This window comes from Dromaius novaehollandiae, chromosome W, assembly GCF_036370855.1.
Source record: "Dromaius novaehollandiae isolate bDroNov1 chromosome W, bDroNov1.hap1, whole genome shotgun sequence".
NCBI classification, from domain to species: domain Eukaryota; kingdom Metazoa; phylum Chordata; class Aves; order Casuariiformes; family Dromaiidae; genus Dromaius; species Dromaius novaehollandiae.
In genome coordinates this window covers 49,163,863-49,188,396 of record NC_088130.1, presented here as the reverse complement: position 1 = coordinate 49,188,396, position 24,534 = coordinate 49,163,863, and the positions used below count along the sequence as shown (strand labels likewise).

At 38.7% G+C, this 24,534-nt stretch overlaps 1 protein-coding gene across 1 annotated transcript; it reads right to left on the bottom strand.

Annotated features, from left to right (window-relative positions):
• Positions 1–5,915: 5,915 nt before the first annotated feature.
• LOC112995783 (DEP domain-containing protein 1B) lies at positions 5,916–23,652 on the bottom strand. Its single transcript, XM_026120978.2, has 11 exons — positions 23,129–23,652; positions 22,266–22,531; positions 17,356–17,491; positions 14,420–14,547; positions 13,499–13,629; positions 12,390–12,437; positions 11,868–12,008; positions 10,213–10,379; positions 8,524–8,700; positions 7,675–7,860; positions 5,916–7,373 (listed from the first exon to the last, which is right to left on the bottom strand). Exons 1-11 carry the CDS (start codon positions 23,174–23,176, stop codon positions 7,212–7,214), a joined length of 1,590 nt encoding a protein of 529 aa, XP_025976763.1. The 5' UTR covers positions 23,177–23,652; the 3' UTR covers positions 5,916–7,211.
• Positions 23,653–24,534: the final 882 nt, after the last annotated feature.

The following is a 24,534-nucleotide window of genomic DNA, read 5'->3' as shown; positions in this document are numbered from 1 at the left end:
ATAAAATCAGTAAGTAGGTATTTTACTATACTAATGAGGTTAACATTTGGAAGGTAAGAATTTTACAAAACAATAATCATTACTATAGTGCCTAAAGAAAAGTCACATACCTAATTACGACACAGTAATACCAGCCTAACTCTAATTAGCAACAGCATGCTTCATAAAATAAAATTCTAAAGGCTTTTATATGAACTTTGTCTCTACTCCTTCTCTTTGATTGTATGTTTTGAACAATGTCACAAGGGTGACCTCTGCTGGGTCATAAATTACCAAACATCCAGACTGATAAATAGACATAAAAATTAAAATCTAAATGGCTATCAAGACAGAGAAAGGGAAGGATCCTTTCATAAAATCCCCAAATATTTCCCATAGATTTCAACATCAAAAAAGCTTATTATTCTTTGCACAGTATCTTGCAACAGGAAAGCTAATATACTGCAAACCATTATAACAAACAAGGAACGAACAATCCCACATCTTGTTCTCTCCCCACTGCTGGCTACAAAACATAGAACTGCTGCTTTTCATGAGATTAAGCCTGAAAACCAGCGCTGCACACAAGCTTTGAAAACAAATAACAAAGTCTTGGTCAAGCACAAGGCCAGATCCTCACATGAGTAAGTGCCAAGGTTAGAAAAGGAAATAAAAGTAAAATTTACAAATACGTGAATGTATTGCAGGTATTGTGCCTTTTATTCACCTTTGGAGTCTAGAGCTGCTGAGGACAGTCCATCCTCTCCCTTAGCAAGCAGGTTCAGGAAACACTGCCAGAAGCTTCTTCTCTCAGTCATTCCTAAAGTTTCAGAGAACCTTGCAGTGACTTCAAACCATTGTTGCAATAGAGAAAATACAAAAATTCACTTCAAGAAAAGTAGCTGTAGATGACTTTAGGTTAATATTAAGACAAGAGACACCTTAGGCTGCCTTGGATGTCAAGAATTCTCTTTCCTGGATATCAGTTTTGATCAATGCAGCACCACATAATCCCAAGTTAAAAAAAGAGAATCTAAACTTAAGATGCACATTTTGAAATACTTACTTGTTCTCTCAAACTGCAACAAAAACTGTATTACTAGAATTCATACCAGCCACTAGACCACATTTCCATATATCTTATCCTCTCTGTCATTCCCAGGCAAAGCAACTGCAGCAGAGCAGACATACCTCATCCTCGCAGAGCAGAGCAGAGCTGATCTTCATTATCCCCAGCAGCAGCTGTGCCTTGGCAACCCACCAGCTGACCCCTCTTTGCCTTTATCCACTGGGATTTAGCTGAAAAACAGAAGTAGCCAATACTGATTTCTTTAGTTGCCTCAGAAATCAAGCAAGCAATGACAAATCAACTGTTTCACATCACCTCCTGAGTATCAAGTCATTGAATGAAGATAATTAATTTGAACAGGTGTGTCTCACATGTAAAAATCCATACCATGCAAACACAGAAGGGCCCTAAGATTTTGTCTGACCTCTCACATATCACAAGTTGTTATGCTTCCCCTCTGCTCACCCTGCCCTGAGCTCAATGACTTGGGTTTCAGAAAATACCCTCCAGAAAGACCTTGTTCTGAAGATACCAAGAAAAATGAAAATTCATCACATTCCCATCTTTCAGTGCCCCAATGTTTTTTAAAAAAAAAAAAAAAAGTCTCCTTTTTTTAAGTGTATCCAGCTTCATTTTCTAACCACTGAACATTATTCTTTTCTTGGCTGGTTTCTTTGCTGCTTACCAACATATGTACTTCTCTCTGCACTTCCACAAGCTAATCAAGTGAGCTCCTGTTCTTGTTTCTCATAAATGGATAAGACTGTGCAGCAATGCAAACTCAGTCTAAGGAAAATAATTTTGAATACTCACATTGCATCCTCTACAGTTTTACAAAAGCCTGCAAAAACGGCAATGTTTTCGGTGTCAGTCTCTCGGTATTGAGTGCAGAGGTACACACAAGAGATGAGTCAGCTGATTTTATGCAACAACCTCCAGTTTAGACCTTCAAGAATCACAGTAGTCCTTTGCCTCAGCATAATACTGGAAAGCCTTGTTCACTGTGGGAGTAATCTCTTACAGAGCCATAGTTTTCTAGAACAGTCTTCCCTCCTCCTCCTCTTTTTTTTTTTTTTAATGACCTACATTTCTTTTTCTTAGATGTATAACCTTGATATGACCATGTTTGAATTCATTTTCAACCTGAACTGTTCCATATTAATACCTTGATTATCATTATTAACCATTCTGAAACATTAATGAGATTAGCTAATTATTCTAACTGATTTTTATTTTTACATCCTTAAGGAAAACACTGTCTAGCAGGAAAATCTAGTACTGATTCCTGTAGAAATCCATAAAGAGTATCTCCATCAGTTATGATTCCCTCGTGCCTGCAGTTATTCAGTTCTTAATCACTTAAACACTTATTGACATTAACTAGTAATAATTTTGTCAGATGCTACTAAATGAAATGCCATAGAAAACCTATTGTGGCCACAATTTTCAGCCACAGTCCACGGCTCCATCAGTACCTCTAAGGAATCCATAAAAAATAAATAAGAGGAGCTAAGTCTATTTGGTCAGCTAACCTAAATCTTCTATACTGGGATCCCAATCCCACAGGAAAATTTTCAGGAGTCAAGAACTGAAACACACTATCAAACAAACTTACCTCCATTACAAACAAAACCAGCTTTTCCAAGCAATGCATATTCTATTACAAAAAAAAAACACACACAAAGCAAAGCAAAACAAACAAAAAAAACCCCAGCATATTCTGTATCAGTTTTTCCACTATTTTGCCCAGGATTGCTTTCAGACTCATTTGCTATTAGCCGTTTAGATTATTCCCACTTACCCTTTTGAATAAGGGTGTATTTGACATTCTTCTGATCTCTTCCTGCTTCTCCCAGAGCAAGCAAGATATGTCTTCAGTCAGATTTGGATATCCAAAGGTCCTCAAAAAGCTGTAAACTTGAAAGTAACTACCCCAAACTAATATTGTATAAACATCTTGCCCCTCTCAATCACTTTTAGAAAGAAATCATGCACATATATCAGCTTCATTCTTCTCAAACACAGGCCTGAGCATCTCCTTTATGTTCTACAATTATCACAATGAAACTATATGGGAAGTGGGAATCCAAACAGAAATACATGAATAAAGAAATACATCTCCTAACTTTAGATGTCTAGAACTAGTAGAGTTGTCTACTCCCTTTACAGTCAGTGGAATGCAGTGGTTGCCCCTCCAATGTATCTATGTCGCATCCAAATTTTTATCCAGGGAGGAGATAAATGGTGTCTTAGATATCTAAATATTCTATAATCTGAGTTTCTGAAAAAAACAATTACAACCCAATATAGCAAGAGCTCTTGATCAACAATGACTATACTGCAAGTACTTAAACACAGGGCTAAAAAACTTACTTGTATAACTTCTAATTCTATCTTTCAGGCTTTGTTTTTCTGAGAAGCCTCTCATCCCATATTTCTGCTATAAGCATGAGGAACTGATGAAAAAAGTAATGTTAGCGCATTACAGCTAGTATAAAGCACATCAGTTGTTCCAAGTTAATAAAATTCAAGTGCACTTAAATACCTAGGAAGTAATATCTGTAAGTAATATCTGTAAGAAATGAGTTTCTGAATTCCAAACCTAAGAAGTCTCCTAAAGCTAAAATAACTAGAATCATAAGCTCAAAGGCAGTAGGAAACTTAAAAATTTCTGGTCAAGAGATAAAGTGAGTCATACTGAGTTAGCATAGGCTAAAAGAAAGAAACTAAAGGAAAGAGAAGCTCTTACGTTGGAAAACACGCTTCTGGAAGGGAAGGAAAAATCTCTGGCATATCATGGTAATACTAAAAAAGCACAGTTTGGCAGCATGCTACCCTCTTATCTTTAGTTCTTATTTCTGCTTAACAGAACAAGACAATGAGATCCCCCAGATTTTGCCCAAACTTCCTCTCTACAATAAAGTAACATCTGAAAATAGTTTCAGAAAATAACATCAGGCATCAATCATTCTCTGTAGTCATACATGTTAACAGCTGATATCACAAACTTGATAAATTAGTAGGTGAATTAGACTCATTCAAAGTAAAAGTAATTAAATAATCCTTGTGCATTAGTAGCTAATGATGAAAGCTATTACTCACAGTATGATCAGTGCCAGGATTACAGCAGAAAATGAGACATGTGAACCAAAAGATGTTCTTGATGACTGGTTGTTAATTTAGGAGCTGCAGTAAACTGCATTTGTGTAAGGAAAGAAAGCACTGCCACAAATAGCAAGAGCGATGGGGAAGCAAAGTCCCATCTCCCTTCCCATGAAGGGAAGGAGATCAGTAGTGTTCTCCCCTCTTTCAGGAAATTCTAGAGCAAAGCTGCCATAGATATGGGATCACCAGGAACTACCAGATCAGGAAAGGAATTCTGGTCAGGGTGGGGTGGGAGGAAATAAAGGATGCTGAGCTGGGGGCAAGGATCTTAGCATAGCAAAAAAAGAAGCTTCTATTCAAGAGTCCCTGGCCCTTGCACAAAAAGCAGAGTAGCACCATGACACCTAATGGCTGTTTCAGTATTAAGGAGTTAAACGCCATTGTTCAAATTCAATGAGAAATAGCTCCTACTTAATTTAAGAGCTTACAGGTGGATATTTAGGTTGTTCTTCTTTGATGAAAAACATGAGCCTGAGTAAACTACAAAAGCAACTAAAACCACATCTTCTACCTTTGAGACTTCCATCTGCTGCATTATAAAAGGATGTGTCACATAGCACTTAATTCAGTGGGCCTCTTCAGAAAATGGCCACTGGTAGGGGCAAAAGAACACTTGGCCTATGGTCCCCACACAGTGCAAGCGCAATAAACCCAACAGACCTCAGGCTGTTCGGTCTTAGCAATATAAAGACAATATAGGGCTTTAATGAAGTTAAGTGTTAATTAACATTTAATAGTTGAGAAGTTAATATCCAAACTGAAGTTTCTATTGACTATAGCTTATGGCTACAGACTAACCTTCTAGCAGCCTTCTTCTCACACCCTCCACCCTTAAAAAAATAAGCAAGCTTACTTTTGTTCATACCATAGTCCTCTTGCGTATGTGCAGTTGGTCCAGTCATAAGGCAGGTAAGAACTATAAGTAGGGGCCATAGTCACATGTCTTAGTAATAGGGGAAGAGAAGTCTTGTGTCTCCAAGATTGGGCAACAGTTATAATTCAGTCTGCAAAATTATGATTTTGTATATAGTTCCCTACAGACCCTCTGAGCTTTTAGTTCCCTACAGACCCTCTGAGCTTTTAGATAATTTTGTGTTATTGTTTGGCAGGCATGGAAATTGTGAATAGACTTGCTTTATTTTTACTACAGTCAAGGAAAGAATTCTTTGAAATGAAAAGGCAATTGACCCATAGAAGCATTTAAGATATCTTCATTTTCTCCTCATGGAAACTTATGTGTAAACTTTAATTGAAATTTCAATTAAGTTTAATTACATTTTAAACAAAAAAAAATACTGTTTAAAACAGGCTAAAGAAAGCTAAGAATAACAGGAGGAGAAAAAAAAAAGGAACGATGGGGAAAAAAAGATCCAGTGCAACACCAAAAGGCACATCAGTAAACAAGGAAACGATTTTTAATGGCTTAAGAGATTGGCTTCTATCTCTCCTTTGCAGTTAAGGACTGATGTCAGAGTTCCCTTAGGCTGAGTTTCCACTTTTTGACACAAGACAATCTTTCCTACTAGCCTAACTCATTATTGTACTTCATGTAATCAAATTTTTTTTATGTGAGTAGTCTAGTGATAGTCTAACTTCAACTGTACATAAGCATAGACAGAAGACTATAGCAAATTTAAAAGGTTATGTCACATTTGGAGACCTCGTACAAAAAGTAATAAGTTGTCTCAGACTACTTTAGATATAAATTAGTTAACATTTCTTTAATATTGCTAAAGAAAAATGTATCACTTTTGCTTAAGAAATGGTTATTAAAATCAAATCCAAGTATAACCAATGTGTGAAAACACATCATGGAATCATGCATATACTGTTCATCAAAAGCACAATGCTTGAGGAATTTTCCAATCTATTAAGCTAGCCACCTTGCAATGTACATCTTAAAACTTATTGACCAGTTAAGAGGTTAGTAAAGTGAAAATGCTCTCAATATTACATTACAGGACAATCAGTCACCATGATGCTTATTATATTTTCAGATAGCAGTTTGGTGAGATGTCAGCTACCTTCTCACCTGCACAGATTCTACTCTGGGGATTCAATGTGTGTGAAATGCTGCTTATTAAAAATCTGATTGTTAACATGAAACCACCACTTTAAGTAAATATCTGAAAATGTTAATGCTTTACTAGCTCAAAAGTGCTGTCAGGACCAATCAAGTTATACATAGTCAAGTTACAGATACAGTATATTTCATAATGCACTGAAATGCAACCATTAAAGGGATGTATCCTTTAATGTCACTTCCACATTTGCCTGTCTTTTCCAGAGGAAATGCACGGCTCAGATTTTTTTGATAAAATGTGCAACTTCTATTGGACAAGCATCCAATTTTAAACAGCAATATTTATTAAGAGGTATGGAAATTGCTTTAAAAACCTGGGTTGGCACTATAGAAGTTAATGAAATTTCAACAGTTGACTCAAACTGTAATGCATCACATGAATCAGGAAATTAAGGACTAGTTTTTACGCTTCGCTGAAATCAGCCTTAGATATCAAGAATGCTACGATACACAAACAAAATCCAGTGTTTCATACATATTCAAGTATGTACAGCATATTAATTCCTCAAGCTAAATGTGAACAAATATAGTCCAATTTATACAACAGACTTATTTTCAGGGGAAAAATTTCTGTTTACAAGATGCCAACAGTACATTACAAAAAAAAAAAATGCATTTAGATCATGAAGGCATGGTTAGAATACAGCAAATATGTCTTACCACCCATGTAGATTAACCATCGTGGTTTTTCAAAAATAACGGGCATTAAAAAAAATAATGATTTTAAAAAATACTGATAAAGGTTCACATTTCTACCTCCTCAATTCTCTCCTCTTCTTTTGGCCTTTTCTACTGCGCCAGCAGTAGAACTACTACTCCAGTAGTTTGAGTAATTACTCGCTGGTCAGGCTCCTTTTGCATAATATCCAATCGATAATATGCTTGGATTCAGTTTGCTGATGAATTGCAAACCATTTACATCCGAAAGCTTCTGGTTCTGTGAAATGGTTGAAATGGCTTTTTTAAGGCCCACATCAGTATTGGTGGTTTCTGCTTATTTTTTTCTGGAAATAGCACTGCTTCAGCTTCAGGAGTAGGAAATCGTATTCTATACACTTCGGGGTAAGACTTCTGAAACTAGAAAAATACATCAATTTAAATGAAGAATTCACTACAAAACTTAGCATTTAAGCAAAGTGCCACCTCCACTTATAGAACAGGAAAATACATATTCTTCTAATGCACTGTACATCACTCTATATAGAAAACTTATTTTCCAATATGGTTTGATTCATCACAGCACCTCTATTCTAAAAAAATTTAAAAAGCTATAAATCCAAGAATATCTATTATTTTAAATCTCAATTTCTCTTGAAAACTAGACATTTAAGACTCAATAGAACTTTTTAAAATTAAGACTGTAGAAGAATTTATTTACTTGTTTGAGTTTCTTCTTCTTGTCTTTGACAGATATTTCTTTATTCATTGCAATTTCTTCCAATAAAGCTTCCAGTGGTTCTTGAGAGCCATTTGCCCTCTGTGATTCAAATTCATCTGTACTGATTTGGTGACAAAATGATGGTGCAGGAAAAGTTGCATCAGTGTCAGCTCCAGCATATTTTATCTGAAGAGAGTAAACAGAAGAGCTATGTCTTCCAGAATAAATTTGGGAAAAGTGGCTTAATCAAATTGACCACTTAAAGTCCCTAAATAAAGAAGATAAGGAGTGAAGACCTGAGATTCTGCTTCCCATCTCTTGCATTAAAGTCAAAAAAACATGACACTAAGGAAGCCTGCCTCATTCTTGGAAGAAGCTAAAAATGACTAACCATTTCGGTACATATTAAGGAAGAAAGAACTAAAAAGACTGCAGCTTTGAACAAAAGAGAAAAAAAGGAAAAGGAAATAGAAAAAAAGTTATGAAAAAGTTGAACAAGTAAGGATAGCTCTAGCAGAAAAACAGAACATTAATGGAAGCACTGAATACCCCTTACAGTTTTTCTTCACTACCACAAATTTAATTTCCCAGATCAGGACCCCATTCCCTGAAGATACAGAACTGACCAACAGGAAAACATGTTTACATGTTCCTGTCTCTAAACGACCCAAGATCTGCTTAGTTTGATTTAAATACATACTTATGATTGATAGACAACAGTGAAAATTAATCAGCTCTGCATATACTAGCAGAAATAAGGTCTTTAAGATCTGTCAAACTTTCAGGAACAGAAAGGATAAATTTGTTACAGTAGCACAGAGACATAAGAATTTTTCGCTAGACACCTACTTGGACTCTTTGGAGATGTACAACATGTTCCTCTATAGAAGCTTTTAAGGAGGAAGGAATGTTTAAGATTTCTTGATAATTGTCCATGAGAAAAGATACTAGTTTAGCAGCAAGCAGTTCATCCAAGTCCATTTCATCCTTTGAGCAGAGAATGCAACGAGAAAATGCCTGAACCATCTGAGGGGGAAAAAAAAAGTATAATTTTTCTCTATTAATAGGGGAAAAAGTGAGACTATATTAAAAATGTGATCTTTCAGAAAAAAAAAATTTCCAGAGTACAAAACTCACCATACTTCCAAACATCAATATAAAAAAAAACAGTATTATGTACAATGACACTGTTCAAGTGGATTGAAGACATCTCTTGCTGCAAATACCTACAGTCTAACCCTAACTTCAGATGTAGAATGGCTAGGTCCATTTTATTCTCAAAACTTGGCCAGACAACCATTTTACATGGCTTTTCCAGTTAAATAGGACACATATTTCAAAGATTTAAAAATTACAAAGCAATTTATTAGAAGTTAAGCACCAGAAAAAAAAGTTAATGTCATGATTTTCAAATCCTAAACTAACTAAAGTTCAGGTCCAGCTCACTTCATGTAGTTTCAGGCTCAAACATTCAGTCTAGACCATTAGTTACAGGAGTTTTTTGTCTGTGCACAAGTCATTAACATCATTAGCACAGAAGGCAAGCAAAGTGTTCCTTTTCTGCCATGTGCCATAAATATTTTACTCTGCTGCAAAAAAACTTAGTATGAAGTACATGGATTGTAAAGGAATCACTTCTAAAAATAAAATGTAGATTTTAACATAATTTTAATCAAATACATTTATAGTTAATTAAATTATAACATTAGCAGTCAGGAATTTAATTATTCTAATCAAATACCATTCATAGTTAATTAAAGTCTTAACCGCTATAGAACAAATTTAGGTTTATGTGTGTAACTAACATTTCTACAGAGTGGCTCTACTGCTTAGCTTTCTGTTGCCCTTTTCCTTGCAGAAGCCTTGACAGTTAACAAAAGAGAGATGTTTGTAGCCAGATGGAATCTCTATCAATTATGCCTAATGCAATACATACCAATTTGACTTTGTCATAACATGCTGTTGCAAGCATCAGTGATAACTCCACAAATAGCGCTATACAAAAAGAATTAACATAAGCTAGGACTTTGTCAAAATCTGATTAAAGTGACCATCAGAGAAGAAAAGTTTTGCAGTTAAGTGATGTACAGAAATAGGTACTAAAATAATCTGGCAGGATTTTTATTAATGGCTTAGAACAAGTAAATCAGAATCAGAATATTCAGCTACATCTTTTTAATTATGACTGAAACAGTCAGCATTTTTCTGCATCTTTTTCTCACTTTCTGCAGCAAGAAAGAACACTAGAGACCTCGCCTTCTGCTGTATTTTATGTTTTCCACTCAGTAGTGGAAAACCAGCTGAGATGTTACTTTCAAAGACAGGGAAACCTCCAGATTCTGAGCTAATTCTTTATTTGCTTACATCTTACCAAGAAACCCTAATTTATCTAAATTCAAAGTAGCTTTTCACACAGTTGGAGTAGATCAGCTCTTCAACATACAGGCAAACTGTATTTTGCATACATTCTCCAATCAGAACCTTTTATCTGCTACTCCAAAAGTCCTGTCTAGACTCTTTGCCTTAGACTATACATACCAAGGTTCTGGTCCTCACTGATTCAGAAAGAGGTGGCAAGTCCTTGTTAAAGCTAATTCTTGCCATCATCTTCACCAACAGCTGTAGTTTTTTCCGATTTTCTGGAGGCAGCAGGAGACAGGAAATCTGAAGAGCTTCTATGACCTTGCTGTGTTTTTGCAGCAGACCTGGTTTGTAGAAGATCAGGAAATTCAGCAACATTTCAGATTTATGCTTTTCCAGAACTTTTAAAATGTATTTCTCGAACTGTCCCTGCTCATTTAATATCCTGCTAGAAACTTGACTCACCAGAAAATCCAGGAAGATGATTCTAGGACTAGAATCATTTCCCACTATGCACCTTAAGTACTTACAAGACTTCCTTCTGATACACTGGGGAATATTAATAATTGTAACCTATATACCTAGACGGATATTAGTAAACATCCAGAGAACTACAGTAAGTTGGTTTCATCCTCAGCTTTCTCTCCTCCCAGCTCCCTCAGCCTCCCCTCATATGAAAGAGGCTCCAGTCATATTCGTGGCCCTTCACTGGACTCTCTCCAGTAAATCCACGTCTTCCTTGTATTGAGGATCCCAGAATTGGACATATCATTCCAAATGTGGCCTCACCAGGGCTGCGCAGAGGGAAAGGATCACCTCCCTCAACCTGCTGGCACTCTTCCTAATGTAGCCCAGGATGCTGTGAGCCCTCTTTACCACAAGGGCACATCACTGGCTTATGTTCAGCTTGTGATCCACCAGGACCCCCAGGCCCTTCTCTGCAAAGCTGGTTCGTCCCCAGCCTGTATTGATGTGTGAGGTTGTTCCTCCCTAGGCACAGGACTCTGCATTTCCCTTTGTTGATCTTCATGAGGTCCCTCTCTGCCCATTTCTCTGGCCTGTCGAGGTCCCTCTGAATGACAGGAAAACAACCTGGTGTATCAATCACTCCTCCCCTTTTTGCATCATCTGCAAATTTGCAGAGGGTGTACTCTGTTCCAGGATCCAGGCCATTAATGAAGATGTTAAACAGCAATTGCCCCAGTATTGACCCTTGGGGTACTCCACTAATGACTGGCCTCCAGCTAGGCTTCAAGCCACTGATCACAACCCTTCAAGCCCAGCAGTTCGATCTCCAGTTCACCTCACTGTCCACTTATCTAGCCCATACTTCAGCCTGAGGATGTTACGGGAAACTGTTGAAAGCCTTACTAAAGTCAAGATAAACAGCATCCCCTCATCCACCAAGCCAGTCTGCTCCACACAATGTAAAAAAGTTGTTTGTTATTAAAATAAGAACAAAAAAGTGCAGTAGTAAGCATGGCAGCCAAAACAGACAGTATTCCAAAAAAGCATGGTAAAGCATTGTAATTAATTTCATTTTCAGAGTAAAGCTTTTGTTAAGTTCAAGGGAAGATTTGGCTTGCATACTGGTGCATATGTTTAGAAGTGGCACTGAGGAATAGCTAGTCATAATAAAGTTGCTATATAAAGAATCATTACAGCCTATAGAAATAGTAATGATATGTTAAATTTAAATAATGAACAGTTCTGTCCATATGCAGAATGGATGGTACAGGTTCTAAAGAAATTTGACACTCTTGATATGGTATATTAATTCAAGAAAGTTAATTCAAAAGCACACCTTTTTGGTTACATCCCTGACTACTTACCTAACACACTGACAAAAATATCAAAAAGATGAAATGTGAGAAGAGGTTCTTTCATCTGGCCAAAGTAGTCTGCTATAGTTTTGAAGACATCTCTTTCAAATCCTGAATATGTGGGCTGCTTCAAATCTGAGCAGCTGGGCCCTAGAAAAAAAAAAAAAAAAAAGAAAAGAAAAGAAAAGAAGAAAACATGTGCAGCCAGCAGCAAGATCATTATTTTCTATTCTAGAATAGAAATGCAACTTCAAGCAGAAAAAAGTTTAGACTCATTATTCAAAGTTACATTACACTTATTTCAACAGATCTAGTGAAAACATATGTAACAGGAAAAATATGAATAGAACTGTTAAATGCTCTATATATTTCAGTGAAATAGACTGCACTGGCAGGAGGACAGATGGTGGTAGATCTTTCTCAACTCCATTTTCAAGTCTGCAATCAGAAAAAAATATCAACTCTGAATACAAGAGATATTTGATAAAGTGGTAAAGGAGCAATTAATTTTTTTTTTTTGAATATACTTACAATTTGCTAGACATTTCATTGCTGATAATATCCAGTGAGGTAATTCCTCTGCACAGGGGAGAAGGGGGGAAATGAAAGGAAGAAAAAAATTGAGAATTTAAGTGTTAAACTGTAAGATAAAACTGAAGTTGAAAACTCTTGTATTTTAGAAAGTTTCTCTAGTTGGAAGTTGAGTAACTAAAAAGGCAAGTTATCCCTTAACATATAAATATCTTCCATCAAATCTAGAGTTAGATCAATGCTTTAGTACCTCCAGTACTCAACATCAATCAGTTGCACCTATTGCCCTTACAACTCGACCAGCAAAAGAAGAAATCCTTAGCCTGCCTTGCAAAAGTCAGCCAAACTAGATCGAGCTACATCTTCAATAGTGCTTTACAGTAAGGTGTTTACTTTGCACTGAAGTTGCACTCTCAAATTCAGTTCTGTCAGCTCTGAAAGGAGGTAGGTAATATTCTTGAACTGCTCCAATTATCCACAAAATGAATACATACAGACTCTGGATGTGGTTTCGTTCACAGACCAAACCAGATTCCAGTCTGGTATTTCACCACTTTAGATGTGTTTTCCATGAGATTGGTAAAGTAATATATCACAGCATCAACGATGCTTCAATTTCTCCCTGATGCACCAAAGGAGTTTTAAACTTGGCATTAATCTTAAAACACGTTGACTGAAGATGCAAAAATGAGAAATATTTAAGCCTCTCTCAGTATATATTTTGATGCTTTTTCAATTCGAGATACATATTGACCTCACATAGCCCCCTCCAATTCAGGTACAGTTAAGGGTTGGGCTGACAAAGCCAGCTTAAAATGAGTAAGATCCCTATCTTCATAGGTAAAGACTTGCTGTTCTTTCACCTTCATCTTTCAACCCTGCTAAAGCAAAAGTATGTTGAAGAGGGTAAAAACATGGAAGAATATTGCTTCCTGCTACTGGGACTTCAGAAGACAAGAATAGTATATTTCATAAAAACTCTAGTATAGATGTGGTTATACAAGTACAAAGATGCCACATGTTAGTACAGATTAGAGTTAATGCTTTCTATATTAGCAAACTACAATATATTAAACAAAAGTTAAATAAAAACTACTAAAAATACTCACTTGATTTATCTTCTAAAATGACAATGCCTTGCTTATTGACATTGTACACATTTTGAACAATATGCTTGGAATTCACAAGCTTTGTATCTAGCACTTCATCCAAAGAATCCAAACCCAAGATCTTTTGTAAGCTGTAAAAATATATAAACATATGGTTCATATATCATCTAGTCTGAAAGAGACAAACACATAGTATCAGTATAGATATGATTCTGAAAGAGATCCTTTCCATTTTACTGTTTTAGCATATGGAGGACTAAAGCAGTTTGAAATCCATCCTTTGATCATTAAAATTTCTATGCTATACTGCAGAAGACTAAGGTTATTGCATGAAGACAACATACCATTTTAAATATAAAAATCTGTAGTAAGGCTTCAGACATGTTGTAGAAACAGCTGATCTGTATTTTTTACAGGAAAAAGCTTTACTGGTCTAGAGGAATGCCTTTAATTTTGTATAGGATATTCCTTCTAGAAATAGTAAAGACTATCTCAGTCTTACAAAGCCTTTTGCATTCATGATCAGCTGTTCCATTTCTTATATCCTCAGACTAAATATTGCACATGTCATTAAAGGGTTCTACAACATTATACTGCTACAGGAGTGCTTCAATTTCACAACCACAAGAAAGGAATTGGGGAAAAAAGTAAATAAACAAAAAGCCCACAGAACAAAAGGAATGATATAGCATAAGAGGAAAAGAGTCAAAGATGTTAAACTCACCGAAGTTTCTTTGCAAACTTTATTTGCAGAATTTGATAGCCAGACAGCAAGCAGTATGGTTAGCCTAGCTAATACGGGTGTAATGGCAGTGAGAAAGGATGAGCAGATGAAATAATGAGCATTAGCAGAGAAGACAGACAAGACTCGCCCACTATACAGTGTTAGTCTAACAATGGATGACTCACAAGTACACTCACCGTGACAATGTCATGGATTTCCAGACCTCTTCTATATTTGCCTGTGTTAGCTCTCTGCGGTACAAAAGCTTGCACGCTGGTACTTCTCCTATAGCTATACTGTGACGCTTGTACCACATTTCAGAGTTCTGATATGCAAAAAAACAATTCTCATTAGCTGGCAATTTTTTTAATATTAAATCGTATAGTACACCTACAGTATATTTTCTGTTACGAGTACTTTAAATATTCATTAGTTCTGGTAAAGTCTCCAGGCTGCAAGCATTTAGGTTTTATAAATACGAAGCATCTTTGCCTCTCATATATTTTGTCCGAAGTCCTGGACAAAGTCAGAAAATATGCATCAGAACAGCACTTAAAATTCAGAAATCAATGCCATCCTGTCCTGTATTCAGATTCTCTCCATGATTAAAACCAGCTCAAGTCACTTGTTCTCAGCTACCACTTACAGGAGAAATTACTGAAGAATTATTAGCCAAGATACAAAAGACTGATATTCATTCTTATTCAGCATACACTGACCATAACTAAATAGTAAACTCCTCAAGGAGTTTTTACACAGGAAGAAAGGAAAAGCCAATAGCTACAGCTAAAGAAATTCATCAGAGCTAGTCCACCATTGTAACAGAATGAACTAAAGCAACAGAGAACAAATCTGTGAGACTACCGTCTTCTGGTTAATCTTCCAGTCCCAGCTCAATGCCTGAAGGTTGTCATGAACGTGTCAATGGATGCATTATGTCAGCAGTATACTTTTCTAAGCAAAGCTCCTGATCATCTTCAGCAACTGTGTTTTGGTTTGCACCACAGACCAATCCTCAGAGCACATTAACAAGATTCCCTGTGACCAAAACCAAACCACAAAATGCAGTCCAGGAATGCACTTGATCACTCCAACCAGTAGTTGGCAGTCACTCCATGGCACCAGACTAGAACAAGTTTGATACAGGTAATGCCCTCTGAAATGCTTATGATGTGAGATAACCGGTCCTTAGCACAAAATATATGAGTATTTTCATACATCATGACGATATATCAAGATATCAATTACTGCAGCATTTTAAGACACTGCCACTTTCAGCTACCTGTCCACTTCACCCTTCCACTGGAAGCTACACCTTTGTAAAAGAACCAGCAGAAAGAAGCATATTCCTGTGGCTCAGTTACTCCAATTCACAAGTCCATTGTATTAGCCTAAACTGCTAAAGAAAGCTATTTTGAGTTACAATGCCAGACAATACCCTGTAGCACCTGAGGCAGACATATATGCAATCCTTTGTTGACCCCTATCGGGGAGGATGCTTGGACAAAATTCAGAGCAGACAACTAAAGGCTGTAACATCTTAAGACTGCAGCAGTGCCTAAGAAACATCATATTCTCTGAACTTCCGTTCGGCACCATCTTTTCTTCCTCCCCTGTAAGTCATCTACCTACTACCGATGTAGGAAGGGTCATGCTTTTCTCTTCTCTAGAGGAAGAAACCCTCTTCTCAATTCCTTCACTGCTCCACGGCTTTACGATCAGTTCAGATCCAAAATGGCTGAGCCCTTTTCTCCTCCTTGTCCTGGACCACGCATTTCCACTCTCTCCCTTTCACTGGCTCCAGCCCACACAGTTTCAACGAGCTGATTCAAGGTGCTGGTTTGACCGAAGGGAAAAAATTCTTTTCAGCTAGCCTAGCTCACTGAACTACCTCACCATGTGGCCCACACATTTAGGTACTGTTACAGGGAAAATGGCAGCAGAAATGTCTAGCTGAAGAGAAGACTGAAATCAAATCTACAGACTTAGATCAGCATATATTTATATGGAACCACATGCAGGCACTTCGGATACTCCACTTTTCTTCAAAAAAGGACCAGAGGTTAATGCCATTCAAAGGAATAGGTCATATCCTGGAACACAGAGGTTTGAGTTTCAGACACTCAGATCCTAAAATTTCCTGTTTTCTTGGGAAATCCTACATAAAAACAGATGTATGCTGTGAAACAGGTGTACTACATCAAGACAGAAACCTGCTGTACGTGAAAGGCATATTAGATCTGCACATAAGGAATTAAATTCCAAATATGGAACAGCTATTTATTCAGGACTTCTAGATGTCCAGCCAAATAGTAGGAGCTACTTTTCCAGACGGACTATTGATAACCAAGAAATCCAAGGCTAATGTGCTGCACTGAACAGCATTAATAAAAAAGAAAAAATTACAAGAAGTCCCTCCAGTTCACAAAAAGCATAAGTATACTCACACGCAAAAGATATCCTGGAGGAAGGGTTCAGAACACATGTAATGGGCACAGTCTAGGCTTTTAAGATGTTAAGGTTGTTAGAAGTGATGTGATTCTGTTTTACCAATGAAGGCAACAGTTTAACAGCTTGGAAAGGTTAGATCAATCAAGGTAAAGATTGAGCAGGAGCATCCTCTAAGCTCACAAAGGGAAACAAGGAATCCAGCACCACCTTTCATTAGCCACAAGACAGTTATGGTGACAAAGGGAATGGAAGCCCTAACAACTTCATAGTAGCTAGAAAGGGAGTAATATTGTATATGTTCTACTACATGAAAAGTCCCAGTAAAAGAGTTACACAGTAAGCAATACTAAAATAACTATTTTTTCTTGTAATATAACAAATGCATTATTGGAATTACAACAAACTGGTATACAAACTGAATGTCAGATACAACCACACTGAACTTAGTATACTAAGGATACTACAATCTGTAGCAGAAAGAACACTCAAAATCAACATCCCCAGCAAGCAATTAAGAACAACTTCACTTTCCATAATTTTAAAATAATGGAAGTACTTTGCATTTAACCTCATTGCCAAATATTTTGTGATGCAACTAAGATAAAAATAAATTGAACAAATGTTATTACCTATTTTGCTTTCCAAATATGCATATGTTTGGGGAAACGAAAACAAAACTTACCACTGTGACTGATTTCACCAGGATGTGTTCTTGGGAAGTGCCAGCCTTAGGTTCATTCCAATCTGGAAATTTAATTACTTCCTTTGTACATGAAGGTTTCTTTGGATATGGCTTCAGTGGAGAGGAAGGAGGAAACCTACAATTAAAGAACATTTTTTTTTTTTACAGCTTGTGAACTCTGAATTACGTAATTATCCAAAGCTGTGTACTAGGCCTTCACATGCATACATATGACAAATGCCTCAGACTTCCACAGTGTGACTTAGTTGCCTGGGACAGGTGTTGAGTGACACACCAAATGTCCTAAGCCATCCTGTTTGGCCTCCAGCTGCTCCTCCAGAATACTGCAGGTCCCTTGTACATCCTATGACATAGCTGAGAGCCTCATATGGATGTCTAATACCCCATTGCATCTCAAAAGACACCAGCTGCCCACACTTAGACAACTGACTCAAGCCCTCATGAGAAGATGCTGGTTCTGCTGAAAAAGCTGTAAGTAGATTTTCCCATCTCAGGTACACGTCTAACATGCACCTTCCAAAGCAATGCAACATAGTAGATCACATGACTAACACTTGGATTTAATTTGCAAGCATGCATGTCACAGAAAAATGTTATCCACATCACCATTTCTTCTGTTTGCACGCTTTCCAGACCAAGATCACATTCCAGAGTTCTTTTCAGCAATTGTTTTCCAACCAGCTGTGCAAAATTTCATTCACCCTAGAAGTCATTTGTTGGTGGAAATGAAAAAGGATGCCATAGACTAGCCTCTGCAGATATTGCAAAACAAACTCCAGATCACATTAAATTCAGCCACATCTACAATCTGATCAGAATTAAATCACTTTGAAACACCTTGGTTCCTCCCCACCCAGCTCTCACTATTGAAGGCTACAGCAGTTTAAATTTACCACCACCACAGCTACACCACCCTGACCAATATTCTGCTTTGACAGGCTTGCACCACAGTTTGAAAACACCTCTCCTCACAGATCTTACCTTCTGATCCTCAGAAGACTTCCTCCCTTACCAACCAGTAAAGAAATGAGTTCTCACAAACAGAAAAAAAAAGTAGGTGCATTCCACTTTTTTCAGGCAGCATTATGCCAAGATCCAGAAGGAGCAAGGCATTTGGGTGAACAGCTAGAAATTTCTAGTTTTATGGTAATCAAATTCATTAGCAAAATAATGTTACCTGAAGGTAGTAACTGGGGGACATTCCAAAGCTGCCATGTTAAAATTAACTGTTTCCAGGCAAAAACACTCATTTTAGGAGTTTACACAAGGGAAGATAGCTGTTTGTGGCTGATGTGAAGACTGGAGAACAGTATCATCAACTAACATAGGTACCATCAGTAAAGCAAGCACCACAGCGGGTTTCCCAAAGGTTTAGCAGCAAATATGCAGTGCTCTCCTTTTGCTTTTAATGCAAATGTTCAGATTCCAAGACCTGTAAAACCTAAAAGCTTCCAAAACTGTAACATCCCATTTATTGTTGTAGACTACATTGAGCCAGTAAGCCAGGACACAGAGACGGCCTTTGCTATTTCTAGAAGCCTCACTGGTTCTCACCTTCTTATTTAAGGTTTGCCTGACAAACCAAATCAACATTTGGCAATGTTCATGAATGCTTTGTATGCTCTATGGAGTGAATAAGAGCAGACAATTACGTTTACATCAAAGGTTATTGAAAGATCTAACCACCCTGTTTCTAATAACACAGCTGTGCAATGTATTATACAGTTGCAATTACATTAAAATGAGATAGTAATTTATAAAAGATATTACTCATCTCAAGGTTTCCAGAGTAAGCATTGTCAATGGAATTAAAAGGTACTTGCACTTGTACCTATACCAACATGGTGCGAGACCTGTATTTACAGAGTAAAATTAGGAAAGTCCACCAGAGGGAGCTGCCGGGACATTGAATAAAGGAAGACTGGAAAATGGGAGTTAGGTTGCATAAACAGGAGACCAGTGTGTGTTACCGATTAAAGTCACACATCAAAAATATTAGTCTACACTTTATTTATACTTCAAGCCTATTGGAAAAAGATAGCTCCAAAATGTATAAGTAGTATGCAATTTTAATAAAAATATCAAGCTGTTCCATCAGTAACTCAATTATCCTTTGAATTGGAGGTGGAAAAAGAACATTAAGACAGCAAAAGGTCTGTCTAAACAGCAGATGATTAGGGAAAGACTGTAAGAAAGTGGCAAGCATAAAGCGATATTTCACCCAGCCAACTCTCAGAGCTTCCTATAACCTTCAGCTCATGAAGGGGTAATGGCTGATAATACGTAATAGAAATCAGCAAAATCATTTGAATGTGTCACATTGACAATGAGAAAAACAAGAGAAAAACAAAAAAAAAAACCAAAAAAAACAGAAGAGAAAAAGCATAATATCCCTGGTTACCAAAAACTATTCAGTCTTGACAAAACTAATCCACGTCCAGGAAGAGAGAGGACAAAGTATAGCCTCTAGCCACCTTAATGCCTGTGGCTCCAGTGGAAAAAAATATAGATAGTGCTGCCCTAAGAAGAATAGACAGTGCAGGAGTGGGCTCTACCAAACCAGTGACATGCATGATCACCGTACACCATATCAACACCTAATCATTTTAATATCACTTGATAACATGCATCGCTTTTCTACCCTTCAAAGATTTGGGTATATGAGGAAGGAAGAAGTGAGGGTCCATGAAAACAATGAGTCGGTGGTTACAGGATTCCTTAACATCTAAAAGGGCCAATTACCACCTTATCAATTTTAAATCAAGAGCTAGTAATGGCCAATATGAGGATGTGAATATTCTGCTTATATCAGATGTATTTGTCTGATAAAAATACAGACTGACAGGATAAAACACTTCATATGGAAATGCAAGTCATCAGTAGAAGCAGCAATGTATATTGAGCCAAGATCAAAAGAGCCACCAGGTCTGCCAAAGCTGTATTAACATCCCCAAAACAGCATAGTGGCCCACCATTTCACAGGAGGGAGCGTCTAAACTTTCTTCCCCCAATTTATTTCTCCTAATTTATTCAGGGTTGTGAAAACAAATAGGAACAACACTCAAAAGTTGCTAAACGTAAGACAGACTACACAGAACACTGCAGCAGATAAGGAAAAGTCTTCTCTGTAGGACATGCAGAAAGACAAAAATCTCAAAAACAGAAGTACTACAATACTGGCATAAGTAGAAAAAATATGTATTTCTTCTATTTCATCTGTTTTATGGAAAAATTTTTAAATACTGTTTTCTTTTGATGTTTTCCAACAACTTTTTTTTTTTCCTTCACATTGCCTCACTTCAGCTTCTTTCAAATTGAGGGTAATTTCAGTCTGAGTGGTCAGCTTACAAACAGTCCTCACCTGGAGAACAAAATCTATAAGGGAATACTTTGATAAGTATTCTACAGTGAAGAGACTAGAGCATATCAGAAGGATAACGAAGTGCACCTTCACAAAAGATGCAGAGACCTGAGAGCAAGTATCAGAGGTCAAAAAAGAAAGGCATGTGTGGTGACACATGTGAAAGCTTTCCAGCACAAAGAAAAGTTCAATTCCAAAGATTCTAAGGGAAAAATTTAACAGGTATACTTAGAATTGCAGCACTAACGCAGTGTCAGTTACCCATTACCAACGCAAAACACTAGAGGATATCAAATATTAGGCATTTATCCTATTGCTTCCATATCACAAGTTGTTTTAATGCAAGTACTCCACTCCTTTTCAAAAGAAGTTGTTTTGTACAATCAACACCCGGTGCCCTCCCAGGGCCTTTGCCTTACTCTCTTTCTCTCCTGTGTTTCTTCAAAATCCCACTCCTTTCTCTGCTTTGCTGTCCAAACACACACCCGGAATTATCCTTAAAAAAAATGTCATTTTTCTATTCCACATAATGACCATAATCCCTAGAAACACCAATCACAGTACACAGAGATGCCAATTGCTGTGTCTTCCACCACTCTCAGCATACTTAATGCTCCTCTACTAGTCTTCGGAGCGCGAAGTCTATGGCATGTTTGCCAAGGCAATTGTTTTTCCAGCTCTGTTCAAATAAGCAAAAGGCCCACTCCAAACTATCCTTTACATTTAGTCTTCTCCAACTTGAAGTCAAGAAAGAAGCTCCTCTACAGCTCTCCTTGTCTTCAATATTTCTAGTGTAAGGCCAGCAAACAGGATCTTTAGTTTCCAGCTTTAAGGCCATCCAACTTCTTAATGTGTGTATAAGATCTACGACAGCTTTAAATGCAGTGGATTTTTCTTTAGACACTTACGGAAGGATGTCCAATAAGACTGGGCTTTTGTTGCAAATAAAACTGTTTCCCCTGTTAACAAGCCACCAGTTAAGAGGCTAAACAGAAGTAAGTAAACAAACTTTCTTGAGGGTGAGCTAATAAAACTTAACTTTCTCTTTCTTCTCTTAACTTTCTCTTTTATCACTTAAATTCAGAAAACCCTTCTCTCAGAAAAAATGGAAAAGAGCATCCAAAGTTCCTGGGTGAGCGGAGGAAGAAGAAAAACTGCAGCTGGATACTCAACACCATTCTCACTTCCATCAATATCTCCTCAACATGTGTTCTTTTAACTAATAATTGACAAGTTTGACATCTATTAACAGCAAACAGAACTTATTAACTGATAAAAGTTGAAAAGGCTTTTGTTAGTATTCATAAGATGAAATCAAGTAAAGTGCCTTCCAAAAGCCAAACATTAAATCACAACATTTGCGCATTACTAAAGAAAAAGACAGTCTTTAACAGACAGGCAGAAAAAGAGACAGTGTCACCTTTTCAAAGGCATTTTGTAGAAATATTTATAAAAGCAATACTCAAGTATTACTACTCCCTGTTTTCATAAAACCAAGATTTTATGAAGTCACTGTAAATAGGTTTACCTATATAAGTGACCATCATCTTGAAAGTCCTCTTTGCCCCATCTTCCTTTAATGTCTTCAATAACATGATTTTTCAGGAATTTTTTAAGCAGCTTAACTGTTTGATTGCGAGTTACTTCTGGGCCAAAGTTTTGATTACAGCCGAGTAGTTCATGTAACCAGTCCACTGCCTCCGAGGCTTTGAAACAACGCTCATAGCTTTTGAAGCGGCACCGATGCTTCCGCAAAGGCATCCCAGAACGAAAGAGCTCGATTATCTCATTCCACTACAGAAAAAGAGCAAAGCAAACTGTCATGGGAGCTCTTCTGCTAGAAACATTTTAGTCCTGTGAGGTAAGATCAGAATGCAGTCAGATCTAAATGCACAGCTGCATGCATTTTGATCACCTTTTGTACAAGAGCATTGAAATCTAAAACTAAGATTTAATCACCTAGGATTTAAGCACAAAGACAGGATTTTGCAAACTGTAATATCCAGGCTCCCATGCTACCCACGGCTCCACAGCCGCAGCTAACGGTTTAACTCCCCCTGGGGTTTCACCTGACAAAAAGGTGGGCCCAGGCCCAGCGCTGCCGGGCCCGGGGCCCTGCCCCCGGTCGGCCACGCGCGGCGCACGGGGTGCCCCCACCCCACACGCGCTGGCCCTGGGAAACGCCGGTCCCCGGCCGCGGGAAGGCGAGCGCAGCCCCGGGCCCCCACGGCCGGGGAATGGCTCAGGGCCAGGCCCGGCGCGCCCCGCCGCAGGCCGCGGCCAGGCCTGCCTCAAGACAAAGGGCCGCTACCCGGGGTCCCCGCGAAGGGGGCTGCGCAGGACGCGGGGGGGGGACAGGACGGGACGACCGCCGCCCCGGGATGCTCTCACCAGCCGCGTGGCGCGGTAGGGCCCAGGGCCGACAAGCCTCAGCTCCATGGACGCGGCCGGGTCCCACCGTCTCCACGGAGACCGGCCGCCGCACGCGCCGCGCCCGCCGACCGTTTGAATCCCGGCCCGCAAGACACTGCCTCTCCCTATTGGGTAGCGGGGCTGCACGTGACAAGCCCGCCCCTGCCCGTGAATGGCGGAGGGGCTCGCTGCCCCGCCTCCCCGCTCGCGCGGAGCTGCCCCGCCTCCCGGCGTCCGACGCCTTTAGCGCCCCCAGCTCCAGGGGCGGGGAGCCCTGCGGGTGGTCGGTAACGGCTGCTCGGGGCCCGGCAACGGCCGCGCTGGGCCCGGGGGACGCGGAGCCGCCCGCCGCTGCCGACGAGCCCTGTGCTTCGGGAGCGCGGTCTTTGGTGCGGGCCTCGCCCCGCGGCCAGGAGGAGCGGCGGGGGCGTGGGGCCGCGTCCCGCCGGGCCCCTCGGCTGAGCAGGGCCGCTGGGCCCGGCTGAACCGCAGCGGGAAATGGCGGGCGGGAGGCGGAACCACCGGGGCGGGAAGAGGCAGAAAGAGTGGAGTGTAACTTGACTCCTGCAGGGCAGGCGGGAGCGCCTTCTTTTGTTACAGTCCCCCGGGAAAAACAGGTAACAGACCTTGCACAAGGCCCAAAAAGCACTGATGGGCTCCTGGGATGTTACCTTATGTAAAATGCTGGATAGAGTGGGAAATTAAGTTCGTGGGCAATCTAGCCGAATACCTGCTTCAGCGGGACATTTTAGCTTCCTGAAAGATACATTACCTAATTTTTAAAACGAACATTAGCTACTTGTTCTTCTTCATACTTCCTTGAGCATGTGCCTGAACCGTAAACGGTTCAGGAAGGGGGGCCAGGTTTACGTTTGAAAAACATGCAAGACATCAATATAGGTTCTGTCCGGTTAATTACCACTTTGATAAAGAGACTGTGTCCTTTTCACACTAATTCACACAGAAAGAAAAAATGTCTGTTTTCAGGACTATTATAAAGAAGTAGCTGGCAACATTAGCATTTCTCCTCAGCTACATCTAAGAGATGCAGCATTTTAACTCCACTTCCTCTCATTATCAGTAAATGTTTGCTATAATAGTTTTGTTTTATATTGCACTCCCCTGTCATAACTGAAAATTATGATACATTTAAGCATGTAGGATGCACAATTTTCAAGCAGGAAAATAAGTGACTGTCAAGATCAAGACTGCATGATTCTCACAGGCATTAATATTGTGTGTACCATGATGGGTTCAATAACATTTTGTATTGATGTCACTAGAATACTTGGGCTATATGCAACCTCTCAAGATATACCCATACAGCACCCTGAAATAACACATTTTTTTTTCTCCAAATGCCAAACTTGTCAGTATATCAAACA

What these genes read in the sequence shown, in the direction of transcription:
- LOC112995783 (XM_026120978.2), bottom strand. Translation starts at nt 23,176, where the DNA reads ATGGAGCTGAGGCTTGTCGGCCCTGGGCCCTACCGCGCCACGCGGCTG. An exon ending in TGGTGAAATCAGTCACAGTG is followed by an intron (nt 14,548 to 17,355) that starts GTAAGTTTTGTT and finishes TTTGCATATCAG; the next exon opens with AACTCTGAAATGTGGTACAA. An exon ending in TACATCTCCAAAGAGTCCAA is followed by an intron (nt 7,861 to 8,523) that starts GTAGGTGTCTAG and finishes TACTCTCTTCAG; the next exon opens with ATAAAATATGCTGGAGCTGA.